Genomic DNA, 16704 nt, shown 5'->3' with positions numbered 1-16704 from the left:
ATGTACACATACTCCATTCTTCTAAAAAAGTATGTACAGATACTCAATTCCAAAAAGTATGTATAAATACTCTATCCTAAAAATTATGTACAGGTACCCCATTTTAAAAAAGTACTATGTATAAATACTATATTTTAAAGGGAGTACATGTACTCCAATCTGCTGTACCGATATTTTCTCGTTGGTGGCATTCAAATGTACCATGCATGGAGCCGTCTTCCCTATTGGGTTTCTGATGTACCCGCTAGGAGGAGGGAGTAATTGCTCCCGAGAGTATAGAAAACTCACCCTATATATGGAAAATTTTTCCTACTCCCTAGGAGTAGTTACTCCCTGCTCTTAATTACACACTGAAACACACATATACACCCGTGGAACGTTAGCGGGTTTAAAAAACAGACCCGTTAATCTGTATGTATAAATACTTAAATACTATATTTTAAAGGGAGTACACGTACTTCAATCTGCTGTACCGATATTTTCTCGTTGGTGGCATTCAAATGTGCCATGTATGGAGCCGTCTTCCCTATTGGGTTTCTGATGTACCCGCTAGGAGGAGGGAGTAGTTACTCCCGGGAGTATATATATATCCTACAACTAAAAAGACTAAAAGTAAGACTATTTTTTGGTGCGACTTTTTTTTGGGGTCGTTCCTCCCTTTTGGCCATGAGATACCCCGTGCGATAGAAAAATAAACGGCCATCCTTGCGATCCCCGCCTGCTTTGAAGCAAACAAATCGATCACCTGAGGCCACATGCATGGAAGGAATGTATGCACATACTCCGATCATGTGGTTTAGTATGCACTTGTAGCATCTAAATCTTTGCGTATGTTTGCAAGTATGTATAAATACTCTAATCCAAAAAGTATGTACACATACTCCATTCTTCTAAAAAAGTATGTACAGATACTCAATTCCAAAAAGTATGTATAAATACTCTATCCTAAAAATTATGTACAGGTACCCCATTTTAAAAAAGTACTATGTATAAATACTATATTTTAAAGGGAGTACATGTACTCCAATCTGCTGTACCGATATTTTCTCGTTGGTGGCATTCAAATGTACCATGCATGGAGCCGTCTTCCCTATTGGGTTTCTGATGTACCCGCTAGGAGGAGGGAGTAATTGCTCCCGAGAGTATAGAAAACTCACCCTATATATGGAAAATTTTTCCTACTCCCTAGGAGTAGTTACTCCCTGCTCTTAATTACACACTGAAACACACATATACACCCGTGGAACGTTAGCGGGTTTAAAAAACAGACCCGTTAATCTGTATGTATAAATACTTAAATACTATATTTTAAAGGGAGTACACGTACTTCAATCTGCTGTACCGATATTTTCTCGTTGGTGGCATTCAAATGTGCCATGTATGGAGCCGTCTTCCCTATTGGGTTTTTTATGTACCCGCTAGGAGAAGGGAGTAGTTACTCCCGGGAGTATAGAAAACTCACCATATATATATATATATATATATATATATATATATATATATATATATATATATATATATATATATATATATATATATATATCCTACAATTAAAAGGACTAAAAGTAAGATTATTTTTTTGTGCGACTTTTTTTTTGGGTCGCTCCTCCCTTCCGGCCATGCGATACCCCGTACGATAGAAAAAGAAATTGCCATCCCTGCGATCCCCACCTGCTTTAAAGAAAACAAATCGATCACCTGAGGCCATATGCATAGAAGGAAACAATAATCATGCATGGAAGGAAATAATTGGCAAAGATCAAGCAAGACTCCTCCCTTCCGGCCATGCGATACCTCGCGTGATAGAAAAAGAAACTGTCATCCCTACGATCCCCGCCTGCTTTGAAGGAAACAATTCAACCACCTGATACCACATGCATGGAAGGAAACAATAATCATGCATGAAAGAAAACAATTAGCAAAGATCAAGCAAGACGACTCAATGAGGTTGGCCCTTAATTTTAGTGTTTTCAGCATGCAGACCTGAAATTAAAAAGTGTCTGTTCCTTGAGAACATCAGTGGTGCCAAATAAAAGATGTGCAGGTTATACATGGTGAGACTGGTGAACCTTCTGCAATTTTCTAAATGAATATTCTCACCATTCGTATATAGGTACATTCATCTGCGTTTCTTCGTGCTCCAATTAACATATAATATGAAAGTATTATTGTGTTCATCACGACTTACAGTTGATTACTTCCATTAGCATATAGTTCCTCTGCCCCAAAATATAAGTCATTATGGGATGTGTGCAGATCAAACTTTCTCAACTTTAACTAGGTTTATAAAAAATACGTGCAACATTTAACAATCAATTGGTCGACTCCTGAGGCCACATGCATACAAAAAATACATGTATTATAATTGGTCGAAGTTAAAAAAAAGTTGTCTTCTCGGGAAGCGAGAATGAACTCTATTTTGGGACAGAGGGAGTATATGAAAGCAGTGTTGAAAATATTTTAACAATCAAGTTCGTCTCAGTCTGATTGCTAAGCTTAAATATCATAATGGCATAAAAATTTTTGACTCTCGTGGACACCCTCATGGATCAGTGCAAAGCATCCCAATCATACAGCATACACAAATGGCAACTTTAAAGACCATCTTAGACGTTCTGGCATTAGAGTATATACATACAGACACATAGGCATGGTGGTGCAAGTAAACAGCCAGCAGGAGTCGAGAGTTATGGGATGTTTGGATCCCAGGACTAAACTTTAATCCCTGTCACATTGAATTTTTAGATATCAATTAGTAGGACTAAACATGGGCTAATTATAAAACTAATTATATAAGTTGTAGCTAATTCGCTTGTCAGCGCCGTGTACAGGATGGTATGGAGATGTGGTGGAACTTATTCGTGGATTTGTTGGCGCACGAAAGAAATGGATATCGGAAATCTCTTTCTGCCAGTATAAAAAATGATCTTAGCCGCATCACGGAAAGATCTACACAGTAGAGGTTGTGAGCCTGCGACGCCATGCTCTCTATAACTATGTAAATTTTACAAACTTAGCTTTTTGGATTAAATGTCACTTTAACGTTAGTCATATACTTTTACAGTATTTTGTCTGTTCGCTTGTCTAAATTCTGGAGGAATCTGAATGGTTCGGAGGAATGCTAGAGAAATTTATGAGAGAAAAACACTGTTCTGGATGAAAAAATAAGCGGATCAAGTCGGGTTTAAGGACACGCGAACGGGGTCATTGTTATCTTATCGTGCGATCTGTGTGTTTTTAGTACAAAAGTTTAGTTGTCCCATAGCAACGCACGAGCACAAACCTATTTACATATACACTCGAACCTGTGTGTATATGATTATATGGAGATGCAGTGGAACTTATTCATGGATTTATTGGCGCATGAAAGAAATGGATATCGTAGAATTTTTTCTGCCGATATAAAATATTATCTTAGCAGTATCACGAAAAAGTCTATACAGTAGAGTTTGTGAGCCTGCGACGTCACGCTCTCTGTGACTGTGTTAATTTCACGAACTTTGCTTTTTGAATTAAATGTCACTTTGACGTCGGTTTTTAATTTAACAGTATTGTTATCTTATTGTGCGATCCATATATTTTTAGTACAAAAGATTTAGTTGTCCTGTAGCAACGCACGTGCACACTACCTAATATTTAGATTTAAAATATATATATCCCGACAAAATATATGATCATACTAGACCATCGTGGTGTATATATCGTATGCAAGTATACATTATATTTATATGCTATTGGGATCGTCCCCGTCACGGAGATCAGAAAGAACGGGCACCGTACCCACCGGCTCAGCGCATCTACTATATGACTACTCTCTCTGTTTAGTTTTTAAAAAATTTCACCTCAAAGTGTCACATTGAATCTTGCGGCACATGGAGTACTAAATATAGACGAAAAAAAACTAATTACACAATTAGGTGAGAAATCATGAGATGAAATTTTCGAACCTAATTAGTCCATAATTAGACACTAATTGACAAATATAAACAAAATTGCTACAGTAGCTAAAGCTAAAAGTTTTCGCGAACTAAACGCGCCCTAAGTTTCAGTTTACTCGATCAAACCTGCAAATGACGCCCATTTCCCGTCCGTGCAAATGAATGGATCGATCCGCGTCTCTGTCTCACCAGTCGCGTCTTTCAGTTGCAATTTGCCACTGGAAAAGCGATGCACGGAAAGTCCGGAAGCCGGACAGCTCGGCCGCTGGATGTCTGCTTCGTCATCAGCATCCAAGCAACTGGTACTGAAACGACTGAATATGACTATGAAGAATATTACGAGCCATGCGAAAAGGAAGGAAAAAGAAAAGGAAAACTCCAGCTGCGGCGGGTAGTAAAACCCCAAGCCTTAACGCGAAAGCAAGAGAAATGTAGCCGAAACAGCATATGCCTGTCAACTAGTAGCAGGGAAGAGAATACTCCCACAACAACACCGAGCCGGACTCGAGAGTAGCTACGCGAAACTGGACGGGCTCCTTGACCGACCGGAGGATGGGGATGGGCGGTCTCGATCGCGAGAGAACAGGTGAATCTTGGGAAAAACTTTGGGTTAGCCTTGTTTAGTTCGCGAAAAGTTTTTTCAAAAAGTGTTACAGTATCTATCATATCGAATTTTGTGATATGTGTATGGAGCATTAAATATAGATAAAAAAAACTAATTGCACAGTTTGGTTGGAAATTACGAGACGAACATTTTGAGCCTAATTAGTCCATGATTGAACACTAATTGCCAAATAAAAACGAAAGTACTACAGTAACCAAATTTCTAACTTTTCGCGAATTAAACAAGGACGGGTTGGGTCGTTTTAACTTGCAGAGACAAACGGACAGCGACCGCGTCTGTAGGAAGGAAGGGCTCGTAGTGTTTAGTTGGCGAATTTTTTTGGGAAATGATACTGTAACACTTTCATTGTTATTTGGCAATTAGTGTCCAATCATAATCTAATTAGGCTTAAAAGATTTATCTCGTGAATTTCGTCTAAACTGTGTAATTAGTTTTATTTTTTATTTATATTTAATGCTTTATGTATGCGTCCAAATATTCGATGTGACGAAGAATCTTGCAAAATTTTGGTAACTAAACACTACCCCAAGTCTCCAACGCGTCGCGACACCGACGTTCACACGGAAAGAACAACAAAACGGAGGAAACAAACGAAGCCAGATCAAATCAAACCGAAGCAGCTCTACCATTCATGTGACAGATGCCCTGGTTTAAGAAGACGGCGTGTCATGACAGGCGGCGGGGCGATCAGTAGAACGTTGCCGCGTAGGTGTGGAGCGTGCCCAGGAACAGGAACGTTCTTCGTTTCTTCCCGTCGCGTGTCCCCTTGCGCTGTTTCGAATTTTGGACCAGGAAAACGAAGGGTTGGGGGTGGGGTTCGTGCCGGGGCCATCCAGGAACAGGAGAGCGTGTGCCGTGTTTTGCTGGTCTCGTGGCAGTCGTGCAAGCTATTGACTGCTTCCAATGTATCGGGTGCGCTGCAAGTCCTCGTGCTTGCGTGCGCTCGATTCGAGCGTCCACGAATTTTTGTGGACGAAGAATATTATACTGTGCATACTTGTGAGCGCCAAGAGTTCGTCGCCGGAGAGGGAGGGAAGGATTTTTTTTTTTTTTTTTTGACATCAGGGAGGGAAGGAATTGTTTAGCCCTTTTTCTTTTGCCTCCTGCTAATCAACCAAAGCATTTGGATTCGGTTACGTATCAGATTCGCTGGGTCTGGGTGGCTAGTTGCCTTGGGCAGAGGGGCCTTCAGAATTATGCTACTAGCACCGAGCACCGGAGCGGAGAGCGGTGCTCCTTTGCACCCACCGACAGCGTTCGGCGTTCGTCAGCGTGCTTCGTAGTGGCAGCCGGGTAGGGGCCACGAGTCGCGACGTGCTGTCTAGCAGAGTAGCAGTGACATCCGCATGGCGTCATCGCCTGGCGAGGGTCACGGCAGTTTTCTGACGGGCTACAAGCCTACGACTACCGGGCCGTCGTCCAGTTCATGCGACGCGCGAACCAATCGGTGCCGGACACGCGAGACCGGCTGGCTCGTCACACGTGTCGCCCAGGCGCGCCACGCGGGCCGCCGCCGGAAGCACGGCGGTGCGCCGGGACTCGGGCGGCGGTCATGGGGCGGGAACGGTAAAAAGTCTCGTCTCTGACGTCTCTCCCGCGGCCTAAACCTACACGGTCAAGCACCGAAGCAGCCAAGTCGCGTACAGCGACCGACACGTACCGGCGTACCTACCCACACCGCGCGCTTTCCCTCCGCTTTTTCTGAGACCGCGCCCGAGGCCTCCGCCTTCGCGTCTCGTCAGCTGTCCGCCTGGCCGCTGGCCCCCTACGGTTTGGTTTGGACCGGTAGTCTGAGTGCCCGTCTCATCTGATCCCCACCGGCGGCACGCAGGTCGCGAGCAAAGGCAGCGAGCGGGGCAGCGTGTGCTTTGCTTTTCGAGTTTGAAGCGGTCCCGCGACGCGGTGCGCGGCGGCGGCCACGACGATCAGATCGCGTTCGCGACTCGCTTCAAACTCGACGTGCGGGTTCTGACGGCAGCCCAACTGCTACTTTGTACTACCTCCGTCTACAAAAAAAAATACAATTATGAGATCTGTGCGGATCAAAGAAGCTCAAGTTTGACCAAGTTTATAGCAAATATTATTAACATTTATGTCTTTAAATAAATTTATTATAAAATATATTTTATAATTAATCTAATAGTACTTACTTTGTATGATAAATGTTTGCATTTTTTTATATAAATTTAGTTAAATTTCAAATTATTTGAGTTATCGAAAAATGAGAATTGTATTCATATGTGGACGGTGGGAGTACTTTCTACCTGCGCGAGGCAGCAGGAGGGGGACTTGGGGCAGTTTCGTATCTGCGTGCTTGTCTCTAGGTCTTCCTATCAAGTATGATTTTCAGAGTTATTTGGTTATCTATAGAGCCTCTTACCTACATCTACTGGTACCTCTCCGTTTATAGATAAATCAATTCTATAGTTATTTGTGTTAAAGTTTATTAGGTTTAACAAAATTTGTAGAAAAGAACATCAAGATTTATACAAAATTAGCATCATAAGATACATCATAAACTAAATTTTCATAGTATGTTTATTTAATGTCATAAATATGTGTGCTCTTTTTTATAATTTTGATCAAATATAAATAATTTGACTTAACACAAGTCTGAAAAATTGATTTATCTGAAGAACGCAGGGCTTACAAACTAGCAACAAATTTGGCGAGGAGAATGTCATGTATCGTGTCCAAAGTACGTTGGCACACAGCCCAGCTTTTTACGTCCAGGACCACGACCGTCATGCCTCATGCGAGGCTGCCGCCACAGCCCATAGGCAAGAGCCCAAGGCCACAGCCATCGAGTCGCGTTCGGGCGTTCGGCCTAGGCTTAGAAGCGGACAGAAGCCCCAACTCAGGCCTACACAATCTTTCTATATGAATCCTGGGTCCAAAAGCGGGCCGGCGAGCGTGGCCACGTCGCCAGCTTTTCCCGGCCATCGGATCGGGCGCGCGGACGGCCCAGAGCGTGCGAGGCGTGGTCTTTTTACAAAAAAAAACCCTCGAACTTTAGTCGAATCAACCCGTAGTCCAAGCCTTCTCTCAGGTTTTTTTTTTGTAAAAGAGCCCTCGAACTTTACCGAAATCAACCCGCAATCCTGGCCGGCCTGCCTTCCGCTCGGGCCTCACTTCGATCCGTCCTCCCGTGCCGTGCCCCCCCATTCCCGAATTCTGGCGCTCCTCCTCCCGTAGCCCCATGCCGCGCCGCCGTAGCTCCCGTCCCCGCCGAGTGCTGCCCCCGTCCTAGCCTCCACTCAGGCCGCGCTGCCGAGCGCCGCCTTAACGGGAGTCCCGACGCCCCTCTTCCCACATGCCCGCGCCGCGCTTCCGCCACGGCCACCACTCCCGCCCTCGCCCCCGTCGCAACCCCCACCCAGGCCGCGCTGCCGAGTGCCACTGCCGCCACCGCCGAAGCGGCGTCGCCGTTCGGCGCCCGCGCCCCCGTCGAGGCCGCGGTACCAGTCCTGTTTGGATTTCCTCCGCGGTTTTGATTTCTGTATGTACGCGAATTGGTTTCTCATCGCTGGCTCGCTCCATTGCAATCGCTTCCTTCCAATCTAGCGGACTCAATTTCTCCTCATCTGGGTTTCAGGAGGCTGTGAGCGTCAGGCATGGAGCACTGCTATTTGAGGCAGCCGATCTCGAGGGCCGAGGCAATGCCCGAGAGGAGGTCCAGGTTCTGGCAGATGGATGCGCCGCCGCCGCCCCGGGCGGAGGTCATCTGCCCCCAGCCTCGCCGCGCCACCCGGACTCCCTTCGCTGTGGAAACCGTGAACAAAGCCAGCCCCAAGACGAACGGGTTAGTTCTTTGATTATATTATTACTTTTTTTCCTTTGTTCACTGCATGCAAGAAGTTTCATTAGCTGTCCAGTGGCAAGTCTGATGGTGACTAAAGTGCAAATTTGCTGCAAATATCCTGGTGTATGTGGATCCGATTAATTTTCATGTGGGCAGTACCAGCAATTTTCGGTGGCACCATCACCATGACAGAAGTATATGGATTTGAATTTTGTACAGGTTATTGGGTTTATTGTGCAATTCTTGACATATGTGCTAGTAAATTTGTAGTGTTTATTGAATTAGAGAATTAACATACAGAGACAGTCTTTTTCTTTATTTGAGGCATGATAGAAAGCTCAATGTAATAAGATACAAATAGAAAATGATTCATTACAATGCACATACCATGTCGCACAAATAAGGGTCACTGGTAGGACTACCACACTATGTCTGGTTTCCTTTGCCTAATTTATTGAAACAAAATACGCTATACGTTACAAAATACATTATAAGCGTAACTGCATGCCTAACTGTATCTATTTATCCTGATGGATGTATTTCAATGATAATGATTATGCAGTTACCTTTGTCTGAGCATTTCGTTGTTATGTTCCGGATTTTGCCCTCAGACCGACCGCTCCTTGCGAATCACCGTGGTGCCGTGCAGGATATAAGTAGTACCTTTAAGCTAGCCTGATTAGAGTCGCCTTTTGCCCTTCTGACTATGGCATTTGAAACTGCACAATTGCAGTTAGCAGTAAGATGTATATAAGTGAGGTCCCCGCATATGTAACCACATGATGTATGTGTCTAGTAAATGTAGCTGGAGTTCCGGTGTTTCATAGATAATGAACCTGTGAATAGAGCGGTTTTTTTTTTTTTTTTTTTTTTTGCATTCGGAAGTAAGGTGCAACATGGAGTTTTCAGTTATAATGAATGCATCTTTGTTTTGTGTCAGACCTTCAAGAATAGGATTATCTTTTGAAGAGCTACACAGTACTTGTTCATGTTAATAATCTGTGGCATTCAAGAGCTTCCCATCTTTGAACAAGACCTGACATTTCAGATTGCTACATCTTGACTTGTTTATTTTAAGAAAATTAAAAATAAAACATTCTGGTACTTAAAGTCTTAAACATGTTAGAAATTGTCATAACTTCTAAATTAATTATAGTACTTTCTTTAATGCTACTTGTACGTTTTTGTCTGATTAATTTTATACATAACATAGTTTTCATGTACACTTCTAGCTTGACAGATACTATGACTGTTCTTACTTATCTTCTTCAGCTGCCTATATTTTCTGACCAACATTGTTATTATAGATAATTGAAAATCCTTAGATAATTCAAAATTGAGAGCATAGATGATCTTGATTTCAGTGTTAGATGTACTGTCTTTACTACTGGCTTTTAAATCTCAAAGTAGTTGTAAACTCTGGCATTCTGCTAATTGCAGGTGAAGTATGTTAATTCTGTACCAAAGCAATTTATTTGATTCCATTCCATCTCACCATAGTTACACTGTTTGTCATTGAGATGTGAGAGGTTGCAGTGGCAGGATAGCACCTCCATAACGGCCACCAGTTGCTTGATCAAATGACAAAAAAAAAAGGAAAAAAAACCTAGGCTGGCGAAATCAGGCAGTGCGCGGCTTTGCCGCGCCGAGTTTTCTAGTTTCTTTCAGAAAAGCCCACTCTCAACTGTTGGGCCTCCAAAGCGTGGAAGCTATGACTCCCGCAGCTGAAGTGCCTCATGTTGCGGAAAAAAAAACTAAACTGGCGCATCCTCCATAAATAAATGCCACAGTGCGACTAGCAGAAAAATCATGAGATTGGTTCCATCTAAAATGCTTAATTGCAATCGTCAGGAGAGATTTAGATTTTGACTATTGCATGTACGATAATCTGAGTTACATTATCCGATCCATGCACCACGTTTGGTAGAAAAAATTAATCTACCAGTAGAAGTGTAATGACGCACTGTATGCTGGGAGAAACTGATAAGAGCAAGTATAATAGCAGACTGTAAGCCGATTAAATGCTGAGGTGAAGGAGAGAGGGGAGGAGAGATAGAAGAAGCAGGCTGTAAGCTTACAGCCGGCTTGGGCACAAAAACCAAAAAAATCTGTGAAAGAGACAAATGAACCATATATTAACTATAAAGAGCTAACTACTGTATAAATGGACTGAAAGAGGACTGCAAGAAACCTTACAGCCAGCAGTATTATTAGCCTTGGTCTAAAGCAATCACCGTAAAGCCTGGGCAGGTCTAGACGATAGGCGTGAACAAATTTATAATCTCCAACTTCGGTTTTCTTGGACCGAATCAATTGCAGACGATATTAGCTTCAAAAAGAAGCCAGCCAGCAGCAGTTAAAACTGAATTGTAGGAATGAAAAGAAAAAAAAAAGAAACAAAGAAGCTGATCCTCCTGACAACGCATCTCTATACAGGTTCATTTGCCAACAAAAAATTTCCAGCAATGTCTGAGGCCTTCATCAATGTTTATTTCTCCTGGCTATCATCACCATGTTCGCTTGATCGTATAAAAGCATACTTATCAGCCATGATATAGTGTTTTTCTCACAACAAAACAGCATTAACCGGCTTATAAGCCACATAAACGATTTAAGCGAACAGGGTGCATATCATATTACGAGGACTGCCCCCATCATGCTGCCAACCTACGGAAGGGAAGCTCTCAACTCCTTCCTGTCTGGCCCAAATGACTGCACAATCAGCGAGTCTGGTCAGAACTAGCACCCATGCCCATATGATCAAAATGCACAATTTGGAGTAGCAGTATATTAGATGATGGCAATAACAAATGAAGCAAAACCACCCGTTCCTGCACTTTTACGCGAGATTCTTGTAAAAAAAGGAAATAAAAACTACCATTAAAATGGGACTACGGTACACTTTCTGGCCATAGAAACTACCAAACTTAGGCATACCTTTACCAAATTTTTAAAATTTCGGCTATTGACAGCTTTCAAAGATTTATAATGGAAATATTAAGCACTTTCATAGTAACACTGCAATCAAAATTAATGACTAAAGTTATGATTCAAGGCTATGCCAATGTCAGGAACAGAAGTGTTTGTGACCCAGATGTAGTTCCAAAAGAGACATACTCTAAGGAAAAAAAGAAGGTACTGTAAGTCATGGAAACTACCATCTGAATAGCTGAACATATGTACTACAGTCTACAGGCTGGAGAAGTTCAACTCCTTATAAATAATCCTATCTACTAGTGCCAAGATATCAGAAACAAAACTAATGTCACTTCACAAAATTAAGAGAATGCAACTAATTTCAGGCCGAGAAATGAAAGTTGGGTGTCATAGCCTGCTCCAACTTGCTTGGGACAAAAATTTGATGTTGCAAATGCAAGTAAGGTGTTACGCACTTCAGCTAAGATAATTCTTTTTTTGACAACTTACCTCCACGCCGAAGCCCTTCTTATAAACATTTGTGAAGAGCTCAGAAGTATCAGGCATAGAACTTTCCTGCAGATCAACAGGAGCATATGAAGTGGTAAGCATAACTAATTTGAAGCAAAAGAACTAAAAAAAGCATATCTAAATGCAATGAGACCTTTGCTTTAGCAATGGCGTCATCTACTTGTTTCCTGATTTCTTTCTCCATATCCTGAGAAGATAATAAGCGTATTAAACACTAGAATATGAACTGAAATAAATAATATTTTGATAACAATTGCCCTTATAAACATTCTTTATGCTTCAACTATACATTTATATACTCTTTACATATTTCCAAAAGAAACCTGTACCTTGAGCTCAGCAGCAGTTGCCAGGTCGTGAGTAAAAAGCAATTTTCTAACCCTTTCAATCGGGTCCCGCTCCTGATGATATTGTAACACAATTAATTGAAACACTCGTAGCATGATTTAAATTTCAAACTGAAAGATTAAAACAACCTTACCTGTCTGACACCTGAAATCTCATCCCTGGTGCGGTAAGTGCTTCCTGGATCTGACATAGAGTGGCCATGGTACCTGTAGGTATCCATTTCAAGGACCTAGATACATAGAACGTGAGGGTTTTAATAACCATTAAGCACATGAAATAAAATAATTATGAACCAAAAATAAAGCGAGCAAGTTATCAGGAATAACACTTGAGCATATGCACTTATGTTCAACCACCTAATGTACCTTTGGTAACAAAATAGCAGCAGCAGCAGCACATTTTAAGTTACTAAGTTAGCATAACAGGGAGTTCCTCTAGTAGCAAGGCAGACCAGTGCCCGGCACGCTAGGCTGGACAAAACACCTAGGATGTGCCACGACGGGTTGTGGACTATACGGATGTCTAGGGCAACAAACACAAAGCACTAGTATATGATTCAATCACGCATCGACCGCATAGCTAGCATCATTGTATAGTTATTTTCATTTTCTCATTTTCACAAGTGAACAAGGATCAATAACAGTAGCTGACATAGGTCAATTGTACAGCTGCTTTGATCAGAAAACGTACCACTCTTTAGCAGACAGCCTACACAGATTGTCATTTTAATTGCACCACCTCTTTTTTTTAAAAAAAAAAAGATATGCTAATCTAATCCTACAATGGCACTGTTTGGGACCGCGTTTCTCGCGGCGGTGGCCGAAAGAAGTGAAGTATCCCGCCAAAACGTTCGCGGTGTCCGTGATTCTTCCGACCACACAAGAGACTACGACCGCAAGATTGAACTGCACTGCAGATTCCTGTTACTGTGGCCATGAAGCCACAGTTCGGCTACCCGCACCGCGCGGCCACAGACCACGGTCCCAAACAGGGCCAATGTTGGATCTCGCAGACAAATAATATATGCAGCCATGTAGGTAGTTCAACAATTAGTACCACTATTGAAGACTTAATTAGCTGAAATAATGGTAACAAATTGTGTAAGTTTTTGACAATGGAAGATCCATACATTAGAATTATATATTATTATGTTTCCCCAGCATAAAATGGTGAGTGTAGTGCTACTATGTTAAATTTTGGTCTATGCTTCCAGTTCTTCATGCGAATTTAACTACTAAATCTAGAAACATCAGAACAGCCAAGCCAACCCCAAACCCCTAATAGTAGTTCTCCAACATGGGGTGCATCCAAATAACAGAAGTCAGCAAAGATGCATAGTACTCACAATTGGGCCATTTGCAACAGCATGATCTTTTGCAAATTTGCACGCTTGCTTCACAGCAAGAACATCCATTCCATCAACCTGCACGAAATACAATTTAGTTATATTTGTAGCAAACACTAAAAGTAATGCCAACATGAAATCCAAGCTTAAGCTATTCCCTTAACAGTCAAAGCTGGAGTTAACTCAATACGGGGGAACAGGATGGTTTGCAAATGCATACATCATTCTTATATAACTGCAAATCAATACAAGGTGCTTTTTCCACTCAACTGTATGCCTATACTTTGATCAATGAACAAGCCCTATTCAGCAACTAAAGGGTGCAACACAGAGAACCTAGAGTCCAAGGCCCCATATAAAACCACCCTAAACAATCAAACATATCACAAACATAATAAACAATCAAACATACCACAAAAAGAAACCAAATTTATCATACCAGCCAGCTATCGTGAATTCAGACACAATACAAGCAAACCCAAAGAATAATTACCTTCAATCCAGGCACATAGTCGCCACGCTTGTAGTAGGAGGGGCTCTTCGCTGCCCTCCACTCCGCTGTTCCCATCCCATCTATACAACAGAAATCAAAACCCAGATCATGTCATATTTCTCACGATGAACAATCAGAAATATCACGATCTAACCCTGATTCCCGGAATTGACGCACGAACTCACAATGGTTGTTCTCGCAGACCAATATGGCAGGCAGCTTCCAGAGGGCCGAAATGTTGAGAGCCTCAAAGAGCTGTCCCTGGTTAGCCGCACCGTCACCATAGAGCGCGAACGTGGCCGTGTCCTCCTTCTTGTACTTTTGAGCGAAGGCGAGGCCGCATCCGAGGGGCACCTGCGCGCCGACGATGCCGTGCCCGCCGTAGAAATTGGCATCCTTCTTATAGAAATGCATGGATCCGCCCTTCCCGCGGGAGCAGCCGGCCTCGCGGCCCATCAGCTCGGAGAAGGCGGAGACGAGGTCCCCTCCGCGGGCGAGGTAGGTACAGTGGTCGCGGTAGGCGGTGATGATGGAATCGGAGCGGGTGATGGCGGCCTCCATGCCGACGGCGACAGCCTCCTGGCCGTCGTAGAGGTGGCAGAACCCGCGGATGAGCTTAGCCTTGTAGAGGGAGTCGGCGGCGATCTCCATGCGGCGCATGAGGGACATGTCGCGGAAGAAGGTGATGAGCTCGGCGGGGGTGGTGGTGACATCGCGCGATGGCGGGTCGACGAGGTGGGAGGTGAAAGGGACAGATGTCTCGATGGTGAGCGCCGCCGTGGAATCGGAGATCGAGCGCGCCGCCATGAAGACCATGGCCGGGGCCCGCGCGGCGGGGATGCGGCGAAGGAGGGCGGCCGCGGCCATGGCGACGATCCGCTAGGGTTTGGGGGTGGATGTGGGGCCGTGGGCGTGGGGAGGGAGGGAAGGAAGGAAGGAAGGAAGAAGATAGACGCGAGATTTATTCGCGTAGTTGTTGCATTCTTAGGCGTTGTTTAGGCTGAGGTTAGGGATTAGTATCGGGCACTACTTTCGTTTATATTTAATAATTATTGTTTAATTATAGTTTAACTAAGTTCAAAAGATTTGTTTCGTAATTTATAATTAAACTATATAATTAATTATTTTTTTATATACATTTAATATTCTATACATGTGCCTAAAGATTTAATATGATGGAGAGAAAGTGAAAAAACTTAATCTAAACAAGGCCTTAAGAAGGAGGTGGGTTTGGTTTGGTGTTTGGCCTGCCGCCGCCGGGCTTCGGCGGGCAGACCGCGAAGAACGCAACAATGTGTACGTGTCACGAAAAGCAGATTACGTTTAACTAATTTTTTAGTGAATAATATTTATATTTATGACTTTAAATTAATTTATTATAAAAATATATTTTGTAATTAATTTGATAATATTTATTTGGTATCATAAACATGATATTTTTTATCTATAATTTGTCGAACTTAACATAGTAAAATGTAATACTGTGCTAGAATTGTATTTTTTTAGGGACAGAGGTAGTATATATAATAAGTACATATATATTATAGTAATGCGCCCCTAATAGATTTGCAATATGGTTAAACAAATGACACACGACAATTGACAATAGGATTTTATTTGGAGAACAAGTGCATCTGATCGACCTTTCAATATCAATTTCCTGTGGTATCTGATCTCCACAAGTTTTCTCGATTATAAAAACATTGCCTAGTTGGCATAATTATGTTTGAAGCAAGACAATGTACCGTTTTTTTTCTCTTCTTTTTTCACTCATGGAACATTAGTAGTGTATGGAAAATTACATGCAGAATCGCATCTGCAAGTAGATTAGAACTTTCTTATTTGCACAAAGATTTATAATTTACTAAGGGCCAAACCAAATCAATTTGGTATCAAGTTGTAGCCATGACAACAGCTTTGTAGTTGAGATGCTCTCCATAATCCAAGCAAAAATCATGAATGGTTGGTGGATATAGTGTTCCTGTCGGCTGTCGATGACGTTGGGGGAATATTTGGTCAAAATTATTATTAGGTAGACAAACCAAAAGACAAGTAGCCAACTAAACATCTTTATTCAAAACAACCCAAGCAATGGCGAGGAGCCAATCCCTTGGAACACTGTCTCAATCAACCATCCTTTTCAAGCGTTGTATAGCGCTCGGTGGGTCAAAGCATCTTAGCGCATGATAGTGATAGAGCGTTGGAGTACTATTTTGGTCAGATCCATTTACTCAAAATAACAGAGTTTTTCTTTTTTGTATGAACTGGTCACCATCAATTGCTTTCAGGTGTACAATATAAACAAGTGTTTCAGGCCCCAGAAACTGTGATCCCAATATCTTGGTTGTATGGGCTGTCCTTACATCATCTGGATACAATTAAGGCAAGACGATTGGGCTGTCTTTGCATAATCTGAATACAGCCATACAGGCCAGGCCGGAGACTTTCTCTGTTTTGTAGCGTCTGAATTCTAGCAAGAAGTATGATCACAGCAAAAAGGAAAGAATGAATAACATTTGTGTGATTGTATCTGAATTGTAATTTGAATACAATTGTTTTTTTTTTTCGTGATAGATATGTGCAAGATATACTTCATCATTATGAGAAGTTTCATCAGCGTGGCCGGTGACAGACAGAAAGTTTTAGAACCCACATAGGTAAGCACATAAACAACAATTAACAATAAAAAGCCCACAGGTGAGATGA

General features: G+C 42.4%; 1 protein-coding gene across 1 annotated transcript; it reads right to left on the bottom strand.

The window, feature by feature from the left end:
* Positions 1 to 10639: 10639 nt before the first annotated feature.
* Positions 10640 to 14933, bottom strand: LOC136474736 (pyruvate dehydrogenase E1 component subunit alpha-1, mitochondrial). Its single transcript, XM_066472294.1, has 8 exons — positions 14184 to 14933; positions 13999 to 14078; positions 13506 to 13583; positions 12294 to 12389; positions 12142 to 12213; positions 11946 to 11999; positions 11792 to 11857; positions 10640 to 11077 (listed from the first exon to the last, which is right to left on the bottom strand). The coding sequence occupies exons 1-8, from the start codon at positions 14863 to 14865 to the stop codon at positions 11033 to 11035; spliced, it is 1173 nt and encodes a 390-aa protein (XP_066328391.1). The 5' UTR covers positions 14866 to 14933; the 3' UTR covers positions 10640 to 11032.
* Between the last annotated feature and the right edge of the window lie 1771 nt (positions 14934 to 16704).

The sequence above is a fragment of the Miscanthus floridulus genome, chromosome 8, assembly GCF_019320115.1.
Source record: "Miscanthus floridulus cultivar M001 chromosome 8, ASM1932011v1, whole genome shotgun sequence".
Taxonomy (NCBI): domain Eukaryota; kingdom Viridiplantae; phylum Streptophyta; class Magnoliopsida; order Poales; family Poaceae; genus Miscanthus; species Miscanthus floridulus.
Note: the sequence above shows the minus strand (reverse complement) of the source record. Positions and strands in the feature narration are given on the sequence as shown.